This window comes from Cibotium barometz, chromosome 11, assembly GCF_041138505.1.
Source record: "Cibotium barometz isolate CiBa-2024 chromosome 11, ASM4113850v1, whole genome shotgun sequence".
Classification (NCBI taxonomy): Eukaryota; Viridiplantae; Streptophyta; class Polypodiopsida; order Cyatheales; family Cibotiaceae; genus Cibotium; species Cibotium barometz.
Genome location: NC_141056.1, coordinates 19578980 through 19604911, shown reverse-complemented (window position 1 = coordinate 19604911; position 25932 = coordinate 19578980). Strand labels below are relative to the sequence as shown.

The following is a 25932-nucleotide window of genomic DNA, read 5'->3' as shown; positions in this document are numbered from 1 at the left end:
AGGAGTTGTTGGACTTAGAGTTTGCAGACGACACAGTAGCCTACCTGGCTGGAGATGTTGGGAATCTCCAGAGATTCACGGAGGCGATAGAGATTTTCTGTCGTGCATCAGAAGCACAGATCAACTGGCACAAGTCGTGTGGTTTTTGTGTAGGCTCAGCACCCACCCCGACTTGGCGACCAGTTGACGCTTTCCAGTGGATCCAAAGGAGCACTCCAATCCGATTCCTCGGTTGCCAGGTTGGCATTGATATCTCTCCCAAGCTATGATCACTTGTTTTCCCGCCCTTATATGAGGCGAGTTTGTATTTAGCCCTTCGTGGTTGTACTTAGACCTTTGTGGCTGTTTTTTCTTTAACTAATTGAAGGATCTTTTTCCCAGAAAAAAAATGTACATGGAAGCCAAGAAGACTAAAATTTTATGATCTTTCTTCCTACTCTCCCAAACGGTGAAGGTGTGGGTATAGGATTGTGAAAAGAGTGGAGAACTACATCATATACCTTTCTCTTGTACTGGAACCATGGGTGTGACGTATAAGAAGTGAAGGTTTTCTGATGGATGTGGTTGGCTCATTCTGAACAGAGTTCGAATGGTTTGTATTGATCATGCTTCCTTCATGGATTGAAAATGTTACCATTCCCTTGGAGCTACCTGAGGGGATCATAGATGCTGAGCCGTACAATGATGATGAAGTAGATTGAACCATCCATCCATCTTGATCTATTGTATATAAATAAACACTTGCTATTAGTTCATATACTCAGAGTATCTTTTGCAGTTTTAATATATCCTCTTGAAAACTATTACTTCAGTTATTTTTGAAAACAACTAAACCCAAAAAAGGACGACCACACCAGACATAGTCATAAAAAGAATGAAAAACTTGACCCTAGAGTATGCACAACAGTAAAGGGTATCTCCTTGATCATGAGCCTCAGCCATAAGTACCTCCTGATTAAGGAAATGGACTAAAACATATCTCTGTGAAAACGTCTCTAAGAGGCTTACATGAAAGGTATTCTAGGATAGCCTAGGTTTGTTTTGTCATCCAAAGTTGCCGTCCTCTGCTCTCACAAGTGTAACAAGTGTCTATGACTAATGCATGGTCTCTCTAGAGGTCATCGAATCATGTTGAATATGCTTCACCTCGCAAAAGAAGTCGCCATCCATCGTTAATCAAGATACTCAATAGAGAGCAAAAACCTTCCCAGAATAAGCAATGTAATCTACTTCAGATCTCATAATAGAGAAGGCGTGAGCTCCTTCATCTCAATCTCCCTCATCTCGCATACCTGACTGTTGGGAATCAAGGTCTTACCTGTGTGTGAACCCACTCTTATGAGTGTAACTGTGTGTTTGTGTGTGAACTACCACTTGGAGAGGTTTGAATAATATCTAGATAGTATAAGTGTGCTTTGACATAAGAAATGATGTCAGGAGGAGAACCTTTGTATCTATAAAGGTCTTGTACTTGAGTGAAGAAATATCAATAACAGCCACATCATTGAGTCGTGAAGATCTATCTCTCAATAGCTTGTCTTCTCTCTCGCTGTTTGCACTCCATAGCCATAGCTCTCCTCTTTGACCCTTCATAGCTGCAACCCTAGCACTGTGTTTTCAACATTGACAAATGTTACGAGCACTTTGTAGTTGTGGATCTCTATATAGCCTTGTCTCGCACCTCAAACTGAGTAAGCCGACCCTAATCTGACCAATGCCAATCCTCATAACATGAGACATGTGCCACTGTAAGTACCTTGGTCTCTGAATGAAACCATTAGTCATAATATGTAGGATGATGATCCTTGAAAAATGAGATAGCAAAGCTTGTGGATGTCCATGCAAACGATCCAGTCAAGGTTTTGTTTGCTGAAATGAAGGTTACGAGCATCAAGGCTGTACTGGAAATGCGATAATCTATTTATTTGGATGCCCAAGGAGAGAAGCCATCTACTAACTCTGTAATACCACCATGCCCCACACCTCACCAACTGTATGGATAACACAAGTACGATCCCAGGTAGACGATCAACTGGAAGTGACCAAATCCTATGAAAATGAGAGAGAGTTTGTAAGGTTGCATCAACTTCAAGCAGTGAAGCTCCAGACTCAGCCAGAATGATATCATGTGGTATGCTCCTAATGAGCCTCGAGACCATCATAGTCTGTGAGTGACCTTTCAATCCTTGCACAATCCTCTCGGCCAAGGGCAAGCCCCCAGAAGGTGGTTGTTGGCTGGACCATAGAGTCAAATAGTAACCTCTTTGTTTGCAGATCTTGAAAATGGGCTTGGAAACATTGTCTCTCTAATCGTGCAAGAGAACCACATGCCTTACTAGGGCAAAAAAATGAAAACAGAAGCCTCTAAGAAAGCATGTGTTCTCATCAGCACCCAAGCATAATTGTTCACTGAGTTTTGAAAGAGTCCGCACTCTCAGGAATGGACCTTAATGACTTCATCAATCATTTCTTGATATCCTAGACTGTGGAAAACACTTGAATCCATGATTACAGAGAACGCAAGCATAAGCACTAAAAGAAGGCTCTTATTGCACAATTCTGGCAACTTGGGACAGAGGAAAACATCCAGAGATCCCTCATCAGAAAGAGACCACATGTTATACTGCATGCAACAAACATTTTTCATGAGCTTCTAAACAATGAGAAACAAATTTTGATAAGGTGAACTTGCCCTTCTCTTGGAGCTGATTCTTTATACTTTGCGCAGTAAAAATCGAGCACGCTGCAAGCTGAATACATCAAATATGAGAAGAGCTGAATAGTAAGCACAATTTTTTTCACCATGATCCCCAAGGACAAGCAATAAAACTCAAGGAATCTGCCTAAAGTACACAAAGAGCATTTAAGTATTATGCAAGCATGTTCGTGTGCATGTGCATGCACGTGCGCGTGCGCGTGCGCCTGCGCCTGCACACATCTTCAAAAGACCACTAGGGTCTATGAGACCAAAAATATGTTACGAAGTATCCATGAGTTACAATGATCCTGGTAAATAACATATATGAAAAAGAACCTAAAACTAACAGCAACAGCTGCATACAAGTAAGTAGTGCTAATTGAGAGGTGGCCTGTACAACTAGAGAGACTGAGGCTCTTGGGGTGATGGCATCCTAGAGAGCGGAGACCTAGCCTCCTAAACAACTATGTAGAGCTCCTCAATATCCACCTCTCGTGGGAAAGTACTGCGGTCTCTCAAGTATCTCCCCCGGATCTAAGACTGATGCAGGGAGTGTGCTCTCTGTCTTGCCGGTCTCGGTCGTCTAGCTCTCTGCATCTGGAATGCTCTCTCGATAGATACTCCTGGGAACCTGAGTGTGGGCGGCTGGGCTGCTACTGGAAGGTGCTGTCTGACCTATCTGGTGGATGAGACCCCCTCTGTGATCTCCCTATGTCATCTAAGACAACTCTCCTGACAGGGGGCAAAGAAGCTCATGATAGAGGTTTGGAAGGTAGAGGCCTGAGGGGGGCATCATGTACATGTGCATCAAGCTGTCTCTGTGTCAGCGAAGCTCCATGAGGTACAGTCCAAGACATCTATGATCAGGGTAATCCATGACCCAAGCGAGTGGCCAAAATCCATCTCTAAAAAGGCAATGAAATCTCCCTATGATCTCATAATATACGGGGCATCTGCAAATGTAATGCTCCTCTATGTCCAACTCTAGTGACCACAACAGACAGATCCTCTCCTCTCTACCAATCCCGATAGCTCTCCCAATCTCCACCCACAAGCGATGTGAGGAAACCCTAATCTGGCCTATAACTATCCTCATTGCATGTGACATATGTCTGAGCACATACTGGGGTTTCTAGATGAAGGCATCCTCTGTGAGGTGGAGAAAAGGATCCCAGTAAAACTGCATTTTGGTGCCCAGCTGCCGAGAAGCCACCCATGTGGTGTGTACCTCCAGTCTCGTGAGTTCAATGCGAATGAGGTGGTTAATATCCTGGCAGGTGAGTAGGACGAACAGGGAGTCAAGACTGTAATCGAAGGGGGGGAGGGGCATCAATCTGAAATCCATGTACCAGAAACCACTGTATGACCCTAGCATGCCAAGATTTTCCATTCCCAGTCTCTGGTAACTATCGGGAGGACTCAAGTGCTAACCTCGAGAGAATGTCTCTGCTCAATGTGAATGTAGGTAACTGTCTGCAAAAGGGCATCCACCACTAGGGAAGTAGCTGCAAACTCTGCCAGGACAATGGAATGGGGAACCGATGGTTTGCACCTAATCATTTGTGAGTGCATCATCACCTGAAGCCTCTCTACTCTACTCCAGTTCATCCCCTCCTACATCGGGTCCCCAAAAGGCTGCACCAAACATCGCTATTGGAGTCACCAAAGTGTCAAAGAGCCAGCTCTTTGTGCTGGTTTCCTTGAAATGAGCCCGGAAACACAATCTCTCCCACCTAGCCAGTGCTGCATACCCTCTGGTTAGTCAGGCATCTACAATTGGCCTCATCCTGTACAATGGCCCTATGAAGGTGACCCCAAGATACATATAGGAACACACAATCTCCGCCTCAGCACCAGCATATAGGAAACTCATGCCTCTGATGCCACAGGTGAAGTGTTAAACACCATGACCTTGGTTTTCACAAGGTAAACTATCAAATCCTGTTGCACACAAAAGGCCTGTAGTGCATCTAGTTGTCTCTACATCTAGGTGTCTCTAGAGGCCTTCCCTAGATTTTTTACATCAACACAATGTCATCAGCATATAACAATATGGGCACCAAAGTATCAAGAAGCACAACATGTGCCCCTCCAAATCTATCAATGAAGTCCGAGTGTAAGCCCAGCGCGGGGCGTGCCCTGACAGATTCTACCATGTGTCCAAGAGATAAAGATATAGAGAAAGAAAGAATGAATGAATGAAAGTTATATTAACGTCTACGGAAGACCCCAAGGGCCTATGAGAGAGAGGGGAGAGAGAGAAGGGTTTACGGATCTTTGCACAATACACGACACTCTGTGGGGAACAAGCCCTGTCCCCTTTCAAGAATTTATTCACGAACAATCCACGGGCACGCTAGCTAGGATCAATACAACAATGAATATAAAAGCAAACAAATATGCCGATGTAGAATATCCAAGTCGATGTTGATGTCGAGGCACGAGATCTCTAATGCCGAGCACACCACGGGGATGACCCACAAGAATCTCTCATCGGGCTAGTACCAAATCCAATATCCAAGTCCAAATCCAAGTCCATGTCCAGGTCCAAGTCCAGATACCAGTAAGTCCAAGTCCAAATCCAAGTCCAAGAAAACTGAATACCCAATCAATAGAAAATCCTCAAGAAAGCAAACACCAAGTTGGCGAGCGATGGAACCCTTAACCCTCATGGCGGATTTAAGAATCTGAAGTCAAATCTCTTGCCAAAAAGTTGAAGTGTACACGTGGCAACGCCGGTGGCTGAGGGTGGCGCTGGTGGCAAGAAGTAGCACAGGCAGCAACAACGGCACAGTGCAGTGGGGAGCTGGGCAGAAATAACCGATGAGAGGTGGTAGAGGAATACCCTCAATCAAAAGCTTGATAACGATGATGATGATGACAAAGATGGTCTTGTCACACTCTCCCAAGAACTCGATGATGATGTTGATGAAAGTGAGGATAATCTCCAAGCTTCAATGAATGTGGAGAAGGGAGAGATTCATGCTTCTTTTATACCCAAGGGGTGCTTTTTGCAAAAACCTACCATGCTTTGCTTTTACTTTTTCACTATGCTTTCCTCTTTTTTTTTCTGAGAAAAGATCCTTTCATTAGTTATATAAAAACGCCCGTAGGGCTACAAAAGATCCTCTCCTGCTCATAAGAAACAGAGCAGAGATCAAAGCAAGGCAGCCAGGGAGACTCTCCCTAGGTGCTGAGAAATACAAGTATCAGTACAAAGAACTGAGGGGCTATATCATACAATAGGAGGGGGGAAAAGCCAAACAGTGGGCCTGTAGTGCCAGCGGGGGGACCCCGCGTGTAGGGTATAGAAGGGGCCGCTGTGCCAAGTGGTATGAAAGGCCTGGCGCCGCAAGATCGCCTCATCCGAGGAGCCCCGGATGCGGTCATACTGTCCTCGCATGGGTGTGGATCAACTCCTGCCAGATCCCCCGAACAGTCTCTGCTGGTGGCTCCAGTCTCCCCTCAAAGGCCCTGAAACACCGGGCCCTCCAGGTGAACCAGATGGTGAGGCTGCTGAGGAGCTCCCATCGAAGATCCCTCTCCTGTGTCCAACCGGTGGACGAGAAATCCGGTGAAGGAACAAGGCGAGGCTGGCCCCTAATGAATATGATAGCCTGGCTGTCCTGCTCCGTCTCATAGCCCATACAGGCCCTGACGAAGTCGACCAAGCAGCAGCACCCCACGTATACATAATCTCTGGAGAGAGGGGGGCCAGAATGTGCAGCATCCGCAGCCAAATCTGCTGCACCTGAGGGCAGTCCCATAGGCAATGTCTCTGTGTCTCCCTAGTGTGGCCGCATCGGACGCAGGCCGCCGGAAGACCGCTGTAGACAAGCCAAGTGCCAACTGCAGAGCCCCTGTGGGCGACCAACCACTGGAAAGTCGAGATCCTGCGTGCCTGTCGACTAGCCCAGAGCCTGGTCCAAAAATCCTCCAGGAACTCCTGTGAGAGTCCCTATAGCCGCCAATGCCCCGATGCAGCTGAAGAGACCATCCTCCTCGCCATCAAAATATGTCGCCCCAACCGAACAATATACTGGAAAAAGGTGATCTCTGTGGCCTCAAGGGATGCATAAGGATCATGCCACTCGTACTCGCCAGGGTCCCACTGGAGCCGGGCCAAGGGGCGCGCTGCATATGCCCATATGCGCCAATCAGAGTCCACATCTGCAGGGTCTGGGTCAATATGCCACTTCCAAGAAGCGGCGGCCACTACCCGTATCCTCTGAAAGATGCACTCTGCAACCAAAGGCGACTCCACCTCTACTCTCTGAAGTCTGCCCTCATCCTGGATCTCATAGTAGAGGCATCTGCCATCCTCAGTGCAAGCTCTGACACCAATCAGGATCTCCAACTGTGTAAAGGCTCCCATCCACCGTGGGGCCACTGGCTCGAGAGGCGTGAACCACTCCTCTGTGAGTGCCTCCTGAATGTCATCCCTCATAATCAGCCCCCCTCTGAAGTGACTCAGCCTCTCCACCTGGATCTCCTCTGGGAGACTGCAAAAGGCCTGCCAGTCTCCAAAACTACGTGCTGGGCCTGCCGCCAATGGTCCCCAGGCTAGACGAGGCCGAGAACCCAACATATGACCCTGCTCTGTGCGAACTGCTCGGCTCCAGATGAGCGGCTGTCTGGCCCGCTCCTCATCACAAGAAGGAGGTCTCTGAGAGAGTCCCGGCCTCAGCAACTCCCAAGCTCTCAGGATGCTCAAGGCGAATCTGTCCTCCCATCCTCTATTGAGGCCTGTCCTCCTCATCTCTATGAAGATCCATCGTATCTCTGGTGCCCAAGTGCCCTCTGCAGGGGAGCCCGAGCCTGCAGCCGCTGAAAAAGCAGCTCTTTCCAAGGCTCAGCGCCTGGAAGCAGCCCCCGAACAATAAGCTTCCCCAATAGGGCTCTACTCTGATCAACTGGATCTATAATGCCCAAGCCTCCCTGGGCCAACGGAAGTGTAATAACTGCCCAAGCAACCTTAGCCCGGGCTGGCTGACCATCCCGCCCAGACCAAAGAAAGTTCCTGATCAGCCTCTGTACCTGGCTGATGCAAGAGCTCGAAAAGATCCAGCAAGACGTGATGTACCACATGGTCGCTAAAAGCACCTGATTTGCCACCACCACCCTCCCAGCCAAGGATAGCCGAGCTGTACTCCAATACAAAAGCTTCTTCCGAATGCTCAGAACAAGCGGGGCAATCTGCTGCTCAGGTGACAAATCAAGTCCAATCTGGCATCCCAAATACCGCACTGCTGTGCCAGGAGAAATCCATCTAAAACCCGGGTCTGGGCTCCATGCCGGAGTGGGAGCGCTACTGATCCAAAAGGTCACTGTCTTGCGCCAATTGATCAATGCTCCCGAAGCTGCACTAAAAACCTGAAGCGACTGCTCCACTATGCTTTCCTCTTTATTCTTTTAATGATAGAATATTACTCAACGTTTGTCAAAGTTCTTTAGCTTTGCTTTTCTAACTTCAGGGCCTTGCTTTTTGGCCCTTGAGCTGCTTTTTGGAAAAGCGGCTTATAGCTTTTTGATCCGACTCTGTCTCCTCTTTCCAATGGTGCCCTTGGCTCACAGTCAACTTAGTTTGACTTTTTGCTTTTTCTTGCTTTTTGTCCAAAATTGGCGCTTTTTCCTGAGCCAACTTCATGATCCCTGTTACCATGCTTTCAGCAACCTATCCATGTGTCCGGGCATGTGTTCCATCATGTGAAATAGAGCTAGGAGTACCAAATAGTTACATTTTCCCTTCCTCTTATATCGCACTTGTCCTCAACTGCAGACTACAAGTGTTCCAAGCACATCCATATGTTCCATGTATATCCATGTGTTCCAAGCATAGCAAGTACATCCATATGTTTCAAATATTTCCAAGTACTAGCCCTTTCGTGTGAGCTTGTGCATTTGGTCTTTCCTCAAATCTGTGGTGCCATCTGCTCATCTAGTAACATCTCTATGCCTTATCTTTGACCAATGTCTTTGTTCTTGATGGTACGTCTTCATGGCTTGTCACATGTGTAGATAAAATAAATGCATACTAACCTCGTGCAAGAACTAGACAGAAGCTAGTCAGCAAACAAGTATGCATCTTTCACGTCTACTGGGTATTCCAAGTACTGGTCAAGTAGTCTGGAGCCCAATGGCCTATCACATGCCATAAATCCAAGCATTGTCCATACATCAAAAACAACACACAAAGTAAAAGAAATTCAAACATACATCAATATGCAATGCACAAATAATGATCCTCCTGTTCATGGTTTGTCCTGTCTGGTTTCATCGGAAACCATGCTGAGTTATCAGGCTCCCGAGGGAAACCGCTCAAACTATCGCTCAAGGCCATCTGATCACTAGGACTGCTCGAGAGTTCATCAATAGCCATCTAGGCCATCTGGTCGCATTGACCACCTGACTATGAAATCCAATACAGTCATTTGGGATTGGGTCCTGGCGGCTCTGCCCTCCGACCTCGCTCCACACTTTCGAGATGTCAGGTTGCTTGGAAGAGGTTTCTTCCAAGTGGATTTTGATTCTGAGGACGCTCCCTCAGAGGTTTTGAAGGGCAGCCCTTTGCCATTGGGCCCAATGGGTATCCAGGGAAGAACACATAGCATCTGTAATGAGCCTGGGCATGTACTCCCAAACTTTCTGCCGTGCCACATCTCTCTAAGGAGAGGGCACCTCTGCAGTCAACAAAGACTGATAAAAATCTGAAGCAATACCCCTCACCTTATCAGGCTCAATCTGAACCTCACCCTGTGAATCCTGCAAGTATCTCACAGAATCCCTGCTATGGGAAGCCCTGTGTGCTGAAAAAAACTCTTTGTTGCATGTGCCACCCATCTGAGTCCAAAAAGCCTCGTTCGCATGAAAGGCGAACTCAGCCCTCCTGTCCATGGCCAACTGCAGCTTTGCTCTAACTGTGGTCAAGAGGTCTGTAATCCAAGATGCATGTGGATGCCTTTCATGTTCCCTCTGAAGAGCAGCAATCCTACGCCTAATAGCTCTCTCCTTGTCCATAGGCTCCTTCTTCTTGGACAAGGCAGTGCTATGATAATGATGGCTGGTCCTCTCAAGAGCTAGCGCAATATTATGACGAGGATCAGGACCATCACAAGATCTCAAGGGAGATGTCAGCATCTAGATAAAGAGAGTCAGGGATATGGACACGGGGAGAGGCCGAGCGAGCCCCAGGCTCCCTGAGACACAAAATGACGGGGCAATGATCGAATTTGGTGGTGCCAGGCATAATAGCAATGATGCCTCCTCCGTCCAAGGACCAATCATCCACATAAAACCTGTCTAGACGTGGAAAGATGCTCTCATCCCCGCTTCTGTGGTTATACAAAGAGAAAGATAAGGAATTTGGCCTTCTCTGGAAGTCATCCTTAGTCCAGCAATCCCTGCCAAAAAAGGAAAGCGTGAACCTCTCCCATGAGGTTCGCTCCAAAGGGTGTAAACCCCTTTCACGTCCACCCTTCTTGTCAGAAGGTTGCTCAACCATATTAAAATCTCCTCCCACTATCCAATGATCAACCTAGGGAATGACATTTGTAATGGTGTCCCAAAAGGCCACCCTTTCACCTCTCACGTTAGGTGCATAGATATTCAAGATTCCCAATTTCTGACCCTCATGCATGATCAAGATCCACTGTGCTCTAGCAGGGATGATAACACCGTGCCCAATAACATGAGGCATAACAGATGCTGCCACTGAAATGCAAACATCCCCTCTAGTCCCAACTGCCGAGGACTAGAAGGTGTGGCCAGAAAGCATCTTACCAGTTTTGCCACATTGAGATCTATCCAATTTGTGTTCCTGCAACAAAAGTACATCCATAGACCCTCCTGTAATAGGAGGGTGAAGCTGGTCCTTCAGAAGGCGCTTCCTACCACGGGTGGGAAGCCCTCCAAGGCCCTGAACATTCCATGAGAGGATTCTCATGGAAGAGAAGAGGGTTTGACCCCCGATCTAAGAAGATGATGGGCAGCCTGAGGACGCCTCTCATAATGTTGGAGGACTGGAAAATCCACGGGGCAAAGTCCACTGACATGCCCTTGTCCAAGGCCCTGCACAGTACCTGCATATGTACGAGAAACCTGTTCGCCCTGTGGGGCATCAAGGGCAATGGCATCATGCTGAATATCCTGCAATACATGATCCCCACTGCGCTGAACATCCTGCATATCGCCCCCTCCAAGTAGAGAGGACTCAACAAAATCATCCTGATTTGAGATATCATCTCTCTGCAAAGATGCATCAGCTGACACATCCCTCTGACGAGAAACATCATCTATATGTACATGATCCGAGGAGGCCTTCCCATCAATCGCACCAGGGCGTGAAAGACAGCTCGGCACACCTGGCGGACTGAAGGACGGGGAGGAACCAAGGGAGGTGGCGCCTGAGAAGCACGCTTACGAGGCCTCCTGCGACCTCGAGCCCGAGGGCAATCTCGAGCAAAGTGACCCTCTTGGTGACAAACCCATTACTGATCGGGTTTACCTGCAATCTCCATACGTTGCTTCAAAGGGCCACAAGGGCCCGAAAGCAAAACATAGTCCTCAAAGAGCTCAATGTCACGGGCAAGAACCATGACCCTGGGGACAGCATCTGCCGAGGCAGTGACCACCTGGGCAGAAGATGTCGGCAAGGCGTGGAGGGGGGGCACTTGAAGAACCAGCCCAAAGGCAGACCCGATGGCCTCTAACATAGGCCAATTTGTGCGAGGAGGACCTGGGAATCTGAGAGTAATCGGGAAACGGTTCCGGTCTTCCTCAACAGGGTCAAAATAGCTGGGGTAGGGAAGAAAGAATATCTTCCTCATTCCTTCACGCACTGCATGCTCTTTCCAGTGGTTCATGCCCAGGGGATGATGGTCTTTCTCCCGCCTTCTTTATTCTTTTTTGGGATCATATTGGAGATGCTATCACTGTTGCCCTTCAAGAAATGTGGTTGTCGGGTATGATGCCTCCATACCTCACGGAGGGGCTGATTCACCTTATCCCCAAGGGTGGGGACAAGACTGACATCAAGCAATGGAGGCCCATCACCCTCCTTGGATCTGCATATAAAATCTTAGCTAAAGCCTTGAGTATAAGGTTGCAGTCGATTCTCCAAAGGACTATCCATGATACCCAGAATGGGTTCCTCCAAGGAAGGAGTATATTTCACAACATCTTTTCTTTCTGGGAAGCTGTCGAGTGGGCAAAGTCTAGTCAGCAGCCTCTTGCCATTCTTTTGCTTGATTTTGAAAAAGCTTATGACAGAGTGGATTGGGATTTTTTGGAGGGCACTATGGCACACATGGGGTTTTCCAAAACTGGATCAAAGGGGTGTCCTGCCTATACAAGGAGGCTCATAGCATTGTTTTAGCATGTGGGGGGCGCGGTGAGCGTTTTCAGATTTCCCGTTCACTGAGGCAGGGTTGTCCCCTCGCCCCTTTACTGTACCTCATTGTAGCTGAGGCTATGAGCAAGTTTCTTCGGGCTGCCCCTGGTGTTGTGGGTCTCAGGCTGCCTTTATGCATGGAGGAAGAGTTTTTGGACTCTGAGTTAGCAGATGATACGGCGTTGTTCCTTGAGGCTTCACATGCTTGTTTATGTGCTTTCCGGACAGCCTTGGAGGCCTTTTGTTTGGCAGCAAGAGCTACTATTAATTGGCATAAGTCAGTTGGTTTTTGAATTAGTGATTCTCCTCTTGCAGATTGGAGTACAGATGTTGATTTTACTTGGATTGAGAGAGGATGCTCTGCTAAATACCTTGGTTGTCAGGTGGGCGTTGACATCTCCCCTGCACAACAGTTTGCTCAGTGCTCTTAAGCATTAAAAGCAAACTTCATCACTGGAGTAGGAGGAAGCTCGACTTGGCCTCTAGAGCTTTGGTGGTTAACCAAATTTTGCTAGCCACGGCTTGGTTTCTCACTTCGTGCCGGATTTTTCATAAGGGCTGCGTTGGCCAGCTTCGTCGCCTTATTCGAAACTTTCTTTGGTCAGGGCTTGATGGAAATGCACACACCAGGGCTAGAGTTGCTTGGGAAACCATTATCAGGCCTAAGCAAGAAGGGGGATTGAATATCATTGACCCTGAGGTGCAATGTAAGGCTTTGCTTTGTAAGCTTGTTGTTAGGGGCTTTCTTCCTGGCACTGAGCCGTGGAAGGACTTTCTCATGCAACAGATCACAAAGTGTGTCCCTGTTCGCAGAGGTGACTGGACTCTTAGCTCACGCTTTATTTTTTCAGATGCAGTTCACCGCTCCCCTTCATTCCCCCTGGTTAGGTCCCTCCTACGGGCCTGGGACTACGTGAGGAGTTTTTTGGTACACATCCCCCCGCGTTCAGCGGAGGAAGTTAACCGACAGCCCATTATGTGGAATGATTTGATCTTAGATGTGCATGGTAGGCCTCTTGGGGCAGCTATGCATATTCTTTGGGCTGGCTAGGAGACCCTATGCCCCACAGTGCTAGCTTGGAAGAGGCTTCAGAGCCTCACCGAGGTACAGAGATTGGATTTCACGCAGCATTTGAGAGGCTCTAGCCAGAGGATTGCACAAATTGATGCAGCCATTCCCAACCACTGGATTACTGAATCTTTCTTGGAAGGCCGTTATCATTCTTGGTTTGGGGTTTTTTTTGGGACAAGTATTCCTCTTCAGGTTATGGGTCTCCCCTTGCCTAGGGAGGATGATGTACCGGTCTTTTTTTTTGTATAGGATGGATGGCAGCTGGAGAGATGTGACGTGCAGGATCTTATTGAGGACCCCCACATTCGTCTAGTCAGAGTTGTTGGCAGGTTAGGGAAGCACGTCTTTGTTGAGATTCAAGGGGACTGACAGGAGCTTGGCCATTATGGTTAGGCAAGGAGTTGCTCGGCAGTGTTGTCTTCAGGATTCGCCACTTTCACACTTTGTCCCTCCGACACAGAGGTTAGACAGCTCTTGGGAGATTATTGCTAGCATCTCAACGTGGAATATCTGGAAGGCTAGATGCACCGGGGCCATTGAGGGTACTACCGTTCTTGTTTCTCAGTGTCTTCGCAAGATTTGGAATGATATTATTCACACCATTATGGCTACCTAGGCCAGAATCCAGGGATCTTCGAGAGTTGCGGAGAGGAAGCGCGGCCAGTTTATGAGAGAGTGGGACATTGGTATCTTTTTCACATCCTCTCATTTGGGACCCTATTGGCAGCACATGGCTCCTGATTGGTTGAGATCTCCACCTTGCTTGGTGTGAAATTTCCATTTTGTAAAATTTTTTCATACTTAATAGAAGTCTCCTTTCTGAAAATATATATATATATCTGAACCAACCACTTCCTCATAAACTCGAAGTATATCTGGATAGTCTTTGAAGTACTTTCCTGGCATCTATTTCGCATCCAATAGCGAAGAAATCTCGAATTCCAAGAGAAACTATTTGACCACTGTCTTTCCTCTTTTTCTCATAGAATGAACAAAAAATTTGTTCCGGCTCTTCCACCCCTGGTGGATCCTTCAAAACACGCTCCTCTAGGAGTAACCCTGGACATGGTTTCCATAAACCGTCATGGAGGGCATTATAGATCCTCCAATGATCTGAAAGGTCCAACCGATAACATACACTGTTGATCTTCTTGGTATCCTAAAGAGATCCATATACCATCATTCCCTGACTTTTGCAATCCAAAGATAAAATCCATAGCAATACTCTCCATATTCAATGGGTGCAATAATCCTGCTAGTTTTTGTCGGTCAAAATTGACCTCCAAACATTCTTGAACATAAAACTTAATGTTATTTCTGCTAGGCCAATAGTAGTAGCTTCTCCCAAGCTTGACTTATTGTCACTTTTGGCTTCAAGACATAAACGGATTTACTTCATAAAGGAATCTTCTTGGATGACAAGAAAAGTCACAAAATTTCCATTCTACAATCTTGTTCCAATACAATCCTTGAAATCCTCATCTAAGACTTTCATAGGCCATAACATGGCCCTCATGGTACAAGATCGCTCCAATGCAATCTCCTCTTGACAAACTTCCCGGCAAGATGTCAATCTAATGATCTTCTAGTCTCTTTAGCTTCTTGCTCTGGCAGGTTGGGACAATTTGCAGCCAAGTGTCTCTTCTTTCCACATTGGAAACACTTCCCTTCTTGCTTTGGCACGTTGGGACAATTTGCAGCCAAGTGTCCCTTCTTTCCACATTGAAAACACTTCCCTTCTTTGGCATATTCCTCAAGTTGCTTGAGGGACAATCTTCTTCGAAAGAGTGGGGGTTTGTCCCCACTCGTATCCTTCTTGAGGCTCGGCTCTTGATGGGGATCTGTCTTTAAACTTCTTCCTTTGAGGTGGATCCCAATTGTTGTTCTTTGTCTTGCCGTCCATCCAAGGCATGTTCAAGGCCTTGGCTTGCAAAGCTTTGTCTTGACCTCCTTCCAAAGTTTTTCGTCCGGCTATATAAACTGCTTACATAAGCTTAGGTTGCAATCCATTCACAAACTTACGCATTTCCATTAGTGGTGGAATAGGACTATATGAAGTAAACTTCAGAGAAACTGCTGAAAAGTTGTTAAGGTAAGATGCCACATTCTTACCAACTTTCTGCTTTACCTCATCCCATTCCTTCTGCACATTTGCTTCAAAGTTTGCAGGTAGAAACTTTTTGTTAAACATAGTCTTGAAGTTGGTCCATGTCTTCGGCTTGGTCCCTTATTGTACTACTTTTAGCCACCAATTCAGACGGCATCCTTCAAATGCATACAAAACATTCGAAGCTTTGACTTTTTGGAGTAGTCGTCTCCTCCAAAAGTGGCATCAAAGTGTTTGACAAAAGATAGAGCTTTTTGGGTATCTCACTTCCCATAAAAAGCATCAAACTTGACGCTCTTCTCTCTCGGCTTGAAGTCCATCTTGTTGGTTGATGTAAGTTCCTTTACCTTTATTTCCTTTACCTGTCCCGAAGAAGCTGCATCTAAGAAAGTAGGCCTAGGAATAGCCAATCCATTCAAATACAAAAAGCAATCTAGAACTGAATCCATTCAAGAAGAACACAACCAAATTTATTTTTTGAGGAGCTTATGCTTTGGGATACGTTTAATAATTTCATCAAATACTTGTCGTACTTGATCTCTTTCAACATGGACAATAGAGTCTATTTCATAATGATCAATCAAGCCCATGCTTTCTTTAATAATCATAAGCGTAATATTTTCATCTAATTTATCTAAATCTAAAGGTATTTTAATTTGATAAACATGGTTCCATCCACAGCTTCAATTGGCCACCATGGTCGGGAGACCAAGTTGGACTATGGAAAAAACGATGCTCAAATTCAGCAGCCAAATTCACCCTCTCCTCAAAGGAAAGAGTACTCCTCATATGCTAAAAAAAAATGCAAGTAACCTCTTCTCTTGTTTCCTCCATGAGAAATAGACCAGGTAGCTCTAGATCCTTCTGGAATGGTGACTCCTTTGGCCCGAAGATAGGCTTTAGCAGCTTCAACTCCTTCGGCTTCAGTGTCTCGATGCTTGAAGAAATCTTCAAACATTCGAGCCCTTCTTTGGTCCTGTTCCTTCTTGGCTCTCCAAGCAAGGAATTCTTCTTCTTGGAGAAGCTATCTAAACTGCTGAAAATCTCGATACTCTGTTGATGTCATGGCGTGGTTTCATGAGAAATAGTTTAACGGCCTTGGTTCCCATCTTGAAGTCTTGTATTGGCCTCATAGTTGTTCCCTTCATTCCGAACTTAGTCTCCCTCTGCTCTTAACATGGCTCTATCACCCCAAGAAAGTTTCAAGAGAAATCTTGCTCTGATACCACTATAAGCCCAACGGGGCGTGCCGTGATAGATTCTACCACGTGTCCAAGAGATAAAGATATAGAGAGAGAGAGGGGGAAGAGAGAAGGATTTAGGGATCTTTGCACAATACACCAAACTAAGTGGAAAACAGGCCCTACCCCCTTTCAAGAATTTATTCACGAACAATCCACGAGCACGCTGGCCAAAATCAATACAACAATGAATACAAAAGCAAACAAATATGCCGATGTAGAATATCCAAGTCGATGTTGATGATGAGGCACGAGATCTCTAATGCCGAGCACACCATGGGGATGACCCACAAGAATCTCTCACCGGGCTAGTACCAAATACAATATCCAAGTCCAAATCCAAATCCATGTCCATGTCCAAGTCCAGATACAGGTCCAAATCCAAGTCCAGATTCAAATCCAAGTCCAAGAAAACTCAATACCCAATCTGTAGAAAATCCTCAAGAAAGCAAACACCAAGTTGGCGAGCAATGGAACCCTTAACCCTACTAGCGGATTTATGAATCTTGTCACGTGCATCCCGCACTTGGATGCCATGTAGACATATCTGTACAGAAGGTGCAGGACCTAGGATGGTGAACTGGTCCTATGTGAGCCCAATCCGGGACGAGTCAGCCAGGGATCGAGCTCAGTCGTCCGAGGTCAGGTGTGCATTGTCCTGCACGAGTCCAAGGTCAGGTGTGCACTGTTCTGCACATGAAACAGTGCCAGTCCGCGCTGTGAGTCTCCCTCTGGAATGATGTCAGTGATTCTGTGTATCTGGTATGGTACCCGATGCCAGATCACTCAATAGTTAGTTAGGGTTTGCTTTTAGAACAAGGGGCCAGCCCATAGGGCTACCCTGGGTCTTTGTGTGGGCATGGGGATAGTGTGAAACCACCCCCATGCGGGCCAGGAAGGCCCTGGCTGAACCCACCAGCCATGGAGGGGCTGTAGGACAGCCCTAGGGGCAAGCTAAGGGCAAACACTCAAGAGATACAGTCTTTGTATGGCTGTAGGGCAGGTATGGGGCAGCCCATACAGGCTGCCCAGCCCCCAGACTGTTTGCAAAACAGTGTCCAGCCCATGTACAAGCATGCGCCTGATGTCCAGCCAGATAGGGAATAATGCGCAGCATTTAATGGGATTTTTCTAGCATTTAATACTAATATTCAGTCGTGGGACAGGATTATTGCTGGCCGCCTGGACTTCAGCTGGCCGACTGCTATTGCTGTAGTAGTATAAATAGAGTAGCCCACAATCCCATTGTTTCATCTCATTTCTCACCAAGAGCTCAAGCATACAAGGGCTAAACAAGCCAAGAAGATGCTAAGCATAGGGGTGAAGGACTGTAGGTCAAGGGCAGAGTTTTCTCAGCCAAGAAAGGTCAAGATTTCTATATTTTCTTTTCAGAATTACATCATTCTGATAAAACAAATACACCATCTGTGGTGGGGGCCCTACAGAGGGTATTTGGGACCCAATACTGTGTCCTCTCCATCTCTCCCTCTCTCTCTCTATTTTTTGCACATCGTGCGTTAATTCCGTCGCGAAAAGAGTGCTGATTTCTGAGCTTTGAAGTTACCGATCTTCTCCGAAGGTTCCGCATGTTACAGTGGTATCAGAGCCTACTTCGATTGCAAAGATTCAGCAAAGAAACCAGAATTTTTTCTCGCTCATGTGGTTGGTTTTCAGACGCCGGTGGACTACCCTTTTCGGAGTGACTCCTCTCCCTCAAAGGACGGTTGGTTTTCAGCCTCCGGACGTCTCCCACACAAATAGTGGATGATCAGATTGCGTTCCGGAAAGGAAGTGCATTTTTCTTCTATGGCGAGCTTCGACGACGAGAGAGACCAAGAACCATGGGACCAGAGTGCACCAGGCAGCCCAGCTAGGGCACCAGGCTTGAGTGTTACAGATATGTTCCAGCAGATGATGCGAGCAATCGCAGACCAGACAACCAAGTTGGACGAGCAGAAGGCGCAAATCTTGGCTCTAGAAGAGCGTACCCGTTCTCCGGCGTCGCGTTTTCCATCTCCTCCTCCCTCTCCTTCCGTATCCCAGATTCCAGATCCTCGACACAGGGACTCTCTCGCAGGGTCACAGCCGCAGCCGAGCTCTTTGCTTGAGTTGCAGATGCGTGCATTGGAGATCCGCCAGACGAAGCCATGCAACGCGTGGAGCACAAGCGTTACCTAGCAGCTTTGGACGCGAGATTGACCCCGGCGGAGCCCTCAAATCATTTTCCCAAGAAAATGAACTTCAGTAAGTATAAGGGTAAACTCGATCCCACAACTCTCTATTCATGGTTGCATCACTTTGAAGCGTACTTTGCCGCAATTAAAAAAACAGATACTGACAGAGTGATCTTAGCCAGTTGGTACTTGAAAGGTGAGGCCATTCCTATTGGGCAGACACTTTGTATGGACGTCCTACAGCTGAGAACGGTTGTAGTTTTAGTGGGCAAGAACGTGACACACCTGCAAGTAAGGGGAGGACAACTTTTGTGGGTTGTGTTTGGACACAACTAGGTTTGGGGTTGTTAAAGCATTTGAAATAATTTTTAATATTATTTTTCAAGGTAAGAAGGGTTGGCCGACTTGAACCCGACCTCCTAGCATACTTTTCCTATAAGAAGGGGGATTTAGTCCTCATTTGTTCATCTCCCATTTTTTGGAACACACAATCAAGAGCAACGCTCTCAAGGCTGATTGGAGGTGCTAGGATACAAATCTGCAGCAAGGCATTGGCATTTAATAGCGGAACTGGAAGCGAATGAAAAATGAGGGGATGAGAGCCCTGTTCAGATAAAAGAATTGTTTTAAAAGATAACTTATTGTTCAATAAAAGGCCCTCTTACACTCATTTTTGGACTCTTATCTCTTGTCCCAACCATTTACTAGGGAGGATGTAAATTTCTAGTCCATTTACACAACTTTTCATTGTCTAAACTGATGTTGATTTCTCTTATCCCATACTTTGCTCTCTTGTTGTGTGTGCCTTTATCATAAAGGCCTTACTCACAAGTGGCCAACCCTCACCTAAGCTACCCTAAACATGGCCCTATGCATGCATCTGAGACCTGATGCATGTGATAGGAGGATTTGTTCAACCTACTAAAGGAGGATTTGTTCAACCTACTAAAGCTACACAAGTTGTATGAATTTTCTCTCTTAGCCCTCACACTCATCAAACTGTTGGACAAAGATGCTGAAAAACATGTGAACATAAGTTTGGTGTACTTGGCAAACTTCCAGCTGGCTTGTTGTCAAATACAAAGACAAGCAGACTTTCTTTTGCACTGTTTAGTGAGGGTAGAGCACTGGTACCTGGCAGGGACGAACACACCACGTCGTCGTAGAAGATGCCATCATTGAGCGCAGGCCATGGCAACCCAAAAGTTCGAGATTGCTCACACATCGTCTGATACTTAGTTCTTCTACCTTCAGGCTCGATACCTTCACCAGCAATGTTTGTACTATACAATGCCAGTGGGCCTAATAACACATTTGCACCTCAAAACAAAATAGTAGGAAAAGTAATTGTATGCTCCAAATCATATCATCATATCATATATCATATACTACTAATATATAGGGGCTTTTTGATGCACTGGTTGTTGGCAGCATCAGCCAATGCCAATCCTTGTGTGCCATGTAGTGTATTTCTCCAAACCCAATTAATAATGGCTTGCCATGTGGTTAAATGATGTGTGCTAAACTCTCAATTCCAAGAACTCATGCGATGATGTTTGGGGCTTCATTTTGGGGACCAAATTTAGAAGTGGAGGACTTGAGGAGGGTTGAGAAGCTTCAACTTATGACACTCTCTTGGTCCACACCCATTGTCTTTTGTAGACATGGTGCTTGCATATTTGTGATATGGAAGCCACCTTATCATTTATTATTATTGTCTAGTTGAGCAAGTTCTTTGAGACAATTAGGAGGTGGAGAATTGTTATAGTGATGCTTAATTTAGTGGTTAACTCATGTTTATCCAAGCTTTTGTTTCTTTGTATGCAATGTTAATCTTCCAAATAGGCCAGACAATGTCTTGGGTTTAATATAGAGTGCTATTTTGCATTGCGGGCACATAGGTAGGTATAGGTTCGCGCTTTTAAAAGCATGTATGTTCCAACATGGGTAATTAAAGTATCTATTAAGTTGTGTTGGTCTGGAGTAGAGTTATTTGTGGCCCAAATTTTCACATATATAAAATGTGGGAACTCAGAGGCCCTGATATGTTGATACATAAGCATTTGGGTACATGGAGTAGGGGCCAAGATCTCAAAAGGTTTTTAAACTCTTTTTGCTAATGAAGCAAGAGATTCTAGATCAAGGTGCATCCATGCCTAATCAAATTTAAGGTGATGGATTGGACAAGAAAATAGAATAAGAACTAGGCTACGAGCGTATTACATGTGTGCCTTGAAGTCTTGCTTAATTGTTTAAATTATGCTAATTTTAAGCTTTTGAGGATGGTGTTTTGTTATTGCAATTACACTAGATATGAAGCTATACTACAAGGGCAAAGTTAAGGCTTTGATGTGTTAAAAGACAATGGTCAATGCTAGAACTGAACGATATATGTAGATTTGTCCCAATTGGAAGCTACAAGGTAATGCCATTGTTGTATAGGTTCTCATGAGAGGTCTCTAAAGAGGGCTTTCTAGGCAATAAGAAATCAAGTGACTAACATAAGCCAAAGGATAGGCCATCTACCATAATTCAATTTAGTTATCTTTGGTTTATTGATTGTATAACTTTGTAACACTAAGTCCCATTAGGCATCCCTATTTTGAAGGGTTGTGTACTAGTGTAATTTTCACACACACATGTACACACATGTGCACGCGCATGTATGCACGGCCCCCCTCCAATCTGGTGGAGACCTTTTATAGGCTTTAAATTTCCTATAAATTTTCATTTCCTAAGGCCGTCTTTTAAATTCCTTGTAAGAATGTATCTTTATCTTTGAAAGTAATACATTGAATCTTAAATTTTAAAAAAATCATGACTCCTATTATCTTTCTTATTGAGTTGAATTTATTGTGCACACAGGGTGTTCTTAAGGTAAGTATAAAGAAATATTGTGTACATATAAGCACACAGGGTGTTCTTAAGGTAAGTATAAAGAAATATTTACCTTAAAGGCAATATAATCTACATTAGCGCACAGGGTGTTCTTAAGGTAAGCATAAAGAAATATGTACGTTAAAGGTAAGATAATCTACATTAGCACACAAAATGTTCTTAAGAAATCTCCATCTTCCTATCCTCTTTACTATTATATGCATGATTGAGCAAGCAAGGTAGTATGTGTAGTAGAAGAATCCACATCATGGATTACTCTTCATCTATTGGATCAAGGACTGTAATAAAGGTGACAAATGGCATGGAAGTATGACTCATCTAGCTCGTGCCATCATGAGGTTGGGGATTCTAGATAAGGAGTAAGTAACCAAACAACCAATGACTTACATGGTATAACATTTTTAGCACCGTTGGCCTACTTTTACTTGTATTATGCTTTACTTTGTTTTTTTAGTTGCCTGTGGGAAAACAAAAACTATCAATTTTGGATGTTTATGTGTTGTTTTTAACTTGTTTTTTTAATTCTTCTTATTGAGAAACCGTGTGGCATTAGTAACCTCTAAGATAAATTAGAAAGCAACTTGCTAATTATTATTTTTACCTTTGTGTTGGTTTATAGAAAAATGGTAAAAATATCCATAAAACTTGATTCATATAGCTTGTTAGACAGCAAATTAGGTCTAGAATAGGATTGTTATTTTAAAAGCATGACTTGGACAAGGGAAACACCTCAAAAGTTGGATCAAAACCCTAAGATCCACTCTCAAAAGTTGGATCAAAACCCTAAGATCCACTCTCAAAAGCAAAAAACTTCATGTTGCGGACTGGATTTTTTTGCAGAGAAGGCCTTACTTCTCTACATATAAATGAATTCCTAAGTTCACCCTAATAAAATGTTTATCAACATGCAACAAATAAAAAATTAACATGTGGCAAGTTAAATTCTTCATGGAGAATGGAGAGCTGGAACTTCTGTGCATAGATTCTACATCATATAGCAAGTGGTAATGTGCCAAATAGTATAGATGTTGCTAACATAAACTCAGTTCATGCTTTACAAGAAGGTGAAGCGCAATCCATTCCAGTCCGGCGCAAATAGAAAAAATTGGCATGATGGTTGGACATGTGCTACCTCCAAATCTAAGTGTAACATGGATTATCTTATACTGGTAGTTGGTATTGCTATTTATCCTAGCTTAGAATAAGTAGATGTAATGGCATTTGGCCAAGTGGACTGTTGAAGGTAGATTCCTTTAATGTTTGAGAGACATTGCATACAAGATGCACACGTGAAAATAAAAAACAAAGAGAGTAAAGATAGAGATTGCCATTGAAGATTCATTCATTCATTTTTAAAACTCCTCATCAAGAACTCTCTCCCACTACACACACCATATAAAGGTAGTTATGAATCACATAATCTGTGTCTCTTTGCAAGAATTTTAGTAAGAGACATCCCTCGAGAAGCATGTGACCCAAGATCATAAGAAGGTGGCAATCTAGTCAAGTGAGGATCCACCACATCATCATCACATGCAACCACTATGGTCCAACAAATTACCACACATTATGATTGTCTAGCACATGGTTAGCTACATCTAAGGATATCACTTGGCTCTCCTCGCCAATATAATTCTCCCATTTGTCTACTCAACCTTTGCCTCACAAAACAAATCCATGGCATCCATGCCATGATCGATTTGATCGTCACCTACATCTTCCTCCCTTTGATGAGACAAGGCATCACATATAACATAAATTAGATTCTATGAATCGAAGATCTGCATGTCCTTCAGCAGAGTAGTCGACACGAGATTAGGTTCATTGAAAGACTCTTCTTGGCTCTCTCGACCTAACGCGTCTTCCCATGCCACCTTAATCTCATTCTTGTCACTCTCAACGTGAACTCAAATTCTTCCTCATTGTGGGAACTCTCACATTGTTATGCCAAGAATTTGGTTGTGCTGATTTCAAGTTTTCTAAGTAAATCAATTTTGAACATGATGCATAAGATTAGGGTAAAAAATGAAAAAAAGGGCCTTCTAAGGATTGGATTAATTGTCTTAATCAAAGTGATTTAACTAAAATAGTAGAGACAAATAGCTATATCAAATGCGTCTCTTTTACCTATATGTAGAGGAGAGTATCGTTAATATGTAATGCATCACATATCTATAGTGTCTTTAATTCACCTATTTCTTGGCGACCGTCTTACTTACTTTAGTACGCGTTTTCTAAAATAAGCTTATTTCAAATATTTGAATCCATTACATACTTCTCTCTTTCATAGGGCATAATGCAAGTTTTACCCTCTCTTTTTTTCCTATCTTTTTTCCTCTCCTCGCTTTCTCTTTGAATCATTTTTACTGCTATGGGACGACTCCAAAGATTGATCCACACTTAAAGAAAAGACACCATATCCACTTGGTACTTGATAAAGACTATTGCACATGGAGCAACATTCATTATAAAGCTCTACATGATGAGGCTGAAGCTTAAAGACTATGTGCAGAAGGGAAGAAGCATGTAAATTTGTGGGTTCAAGGAGGTCTATACCCTCTTGACCCATCAACTGGTAAGCCTCCCTCATTTAGCACTTTACATGATCTTGTTCGATTCATTGGGGATGGTAGAGAAGGCTTATTTCGATACTTCTCAAGATTGAATAATCAAGCTACTATTTCTCATTATTAGCACACACACATGGTTGAAACTATGCTTGGTGTATATAAGCAATCCGTTAAAGGGCTAGAAGACATTGTAATCTCACAAACTCAATGTGTAAATAAGTTAGAAAGACTACCTCAATCATCTCAAGAAGAGGTAATAGAGTTAAGATAAAATGATAAAAATTTAGAGGAACGTGCACTCTAAAAAACCCAAGTAAAAAGTACTCTTTTTGGATTAAGAGCGAGATCTAGAAAGTTTAAGAGTGTTACATGCCTAGCAACACATGGGGGTGCTAAGAAGAAACGGATGAAGCTTGCTCGAAGCTACATGAATAGTGTGGGAGGTTTTTGCTTGGATAATCCTCTAAATAGAATTGCTATAATCAAGTCTACTATGAAAAACAATGACTTGATTGAAATGCTCAAGCTCTTGGAGTGTGTAGAGCTTTGAAGGAGGGTAGTCAAGGATGTTTGCAAAATGACTTTCGTGACTTGGTCAAGCCTGATGAGATGGTGGAGTAGCAAAAAGGGATACAGAGCCATATTAAAGCTACTCATCCAAGGTATGAAGCCTCGTTGCCTTTGTATGTTCGGCTTACCCCGACTACATACCGCATAGCAATGGCATGACACCAACAAAAATTGGCTATTCCAAGGTTCATAGGTGAATACAAACACATTAATGTAAAGAATCCAAAATCAACATTCAAGTATGACATTTATAATAACATATTTATAGTCATTAAAAGGGTCCAATTAGCCATGGTGAAGTTTTGTCAGTGCACAATAGAGGATTGTGAGGGTAATCTTATTTTTGTTATCAAGCTTGATGAGGCACAGATCCTCAAACATCAAAAAATGGAAATAATTAGTATAGGAGACTGATGAACAAAGCTTTAAATTATGCCCAAGGTGAGGGAGATTAGCCATTACATAGTGCAAAGATAGAGATGGAACTATGGTACCTAGGGGCAGCTGGCAATGCCAGGTGAGAGTCATGATACTCTCAAATGGTTATTCTGGCACATAGAAATTCCAAGTGTCATTGATGCACATAATAAACGTGAGAAGCTTGTGGTGGATGGGGTAGAAAACTTTATAGTTGAGTGGCACATGAGTATCGACTTAAGCATTGAAGTGCACGTATGGGGTGTGTGGTGGTTCTAGATCAGCAAACCAATACCTTTATTTCATGGCAGGCATGAGTAGTCTAGAATGGTACAACCCTACAATGGATTTTACGAAGCCTCCATCCAGAAGACAAGACAAAGGAAGTAACTAGTGATGAAGATCAAACCAAGGGTAAAGAGAAATCAAAGACCAGGAGCAAAGAAAAATCAATAAAAATAGTTGAAGTTAAGGGTGAACCTTGTATTGTGCCCAAGGATCCCATACTTCTTACAAAGCTAGAGAGAGTTCACATTTGTACTTCACATGTAGAAATTAAAATATTGGATAAGCTATTAAAGCTTCATCTTGACTATGCTCATTCCATTTTGCCATCAGAGCTATTAGATGCAAGTTTAGAGCACTATGAGATATTACTCTCTAACATGGGCTTTCATGGTGGACACGTGCAACTTAAAATGGATGACAAAAAATCAGGTACCACTGGTGATGTTCTGGTAGATGCGTTAATGAGAGGAGCCAAATCTAGGAGGTTCTTGTCAATGAGAGGAGGTTCT

At 44.4% G+C, this 25932-nt stretch overlaps 1 protein-coding gene across 2 annotated transcripts in view; it reads right to left on the bottom strand.

Annotated features, from left to right (window-relative positions):
* LOC147633868 (Pseudouridine synthase family protein) overlaps window positions 1-20029 on the bottom strand; it is a 146181-nt gene extending 126152 nt beyond the window's left edge. The window contains exons 1-2 of one of the 2 annotated variants that reach the window (XM_086804917.1): window positions 19815-20029; window positions 2693-2750 (exon numbers count right to left, since the gene is read on the bottom strand). In XM_086804917.1, coding sequence (XP_086661043.1) covers window positions 2693-2750; window positions 19815-19905 — 149 coding nt within the window. In that variant the 5' untranslated portion in view covers window positions 19906-20029. Of the gene's footprint in view, window positions 1-500; window positions 705-2692; window positions 2751-19814 lie in introns of those variants that run through there. The other variant, XM_086804916.1, reaches the window with a different exon arrangement.
* Window positions 20030-25932: the final 5903 nt, after the last annotated feature.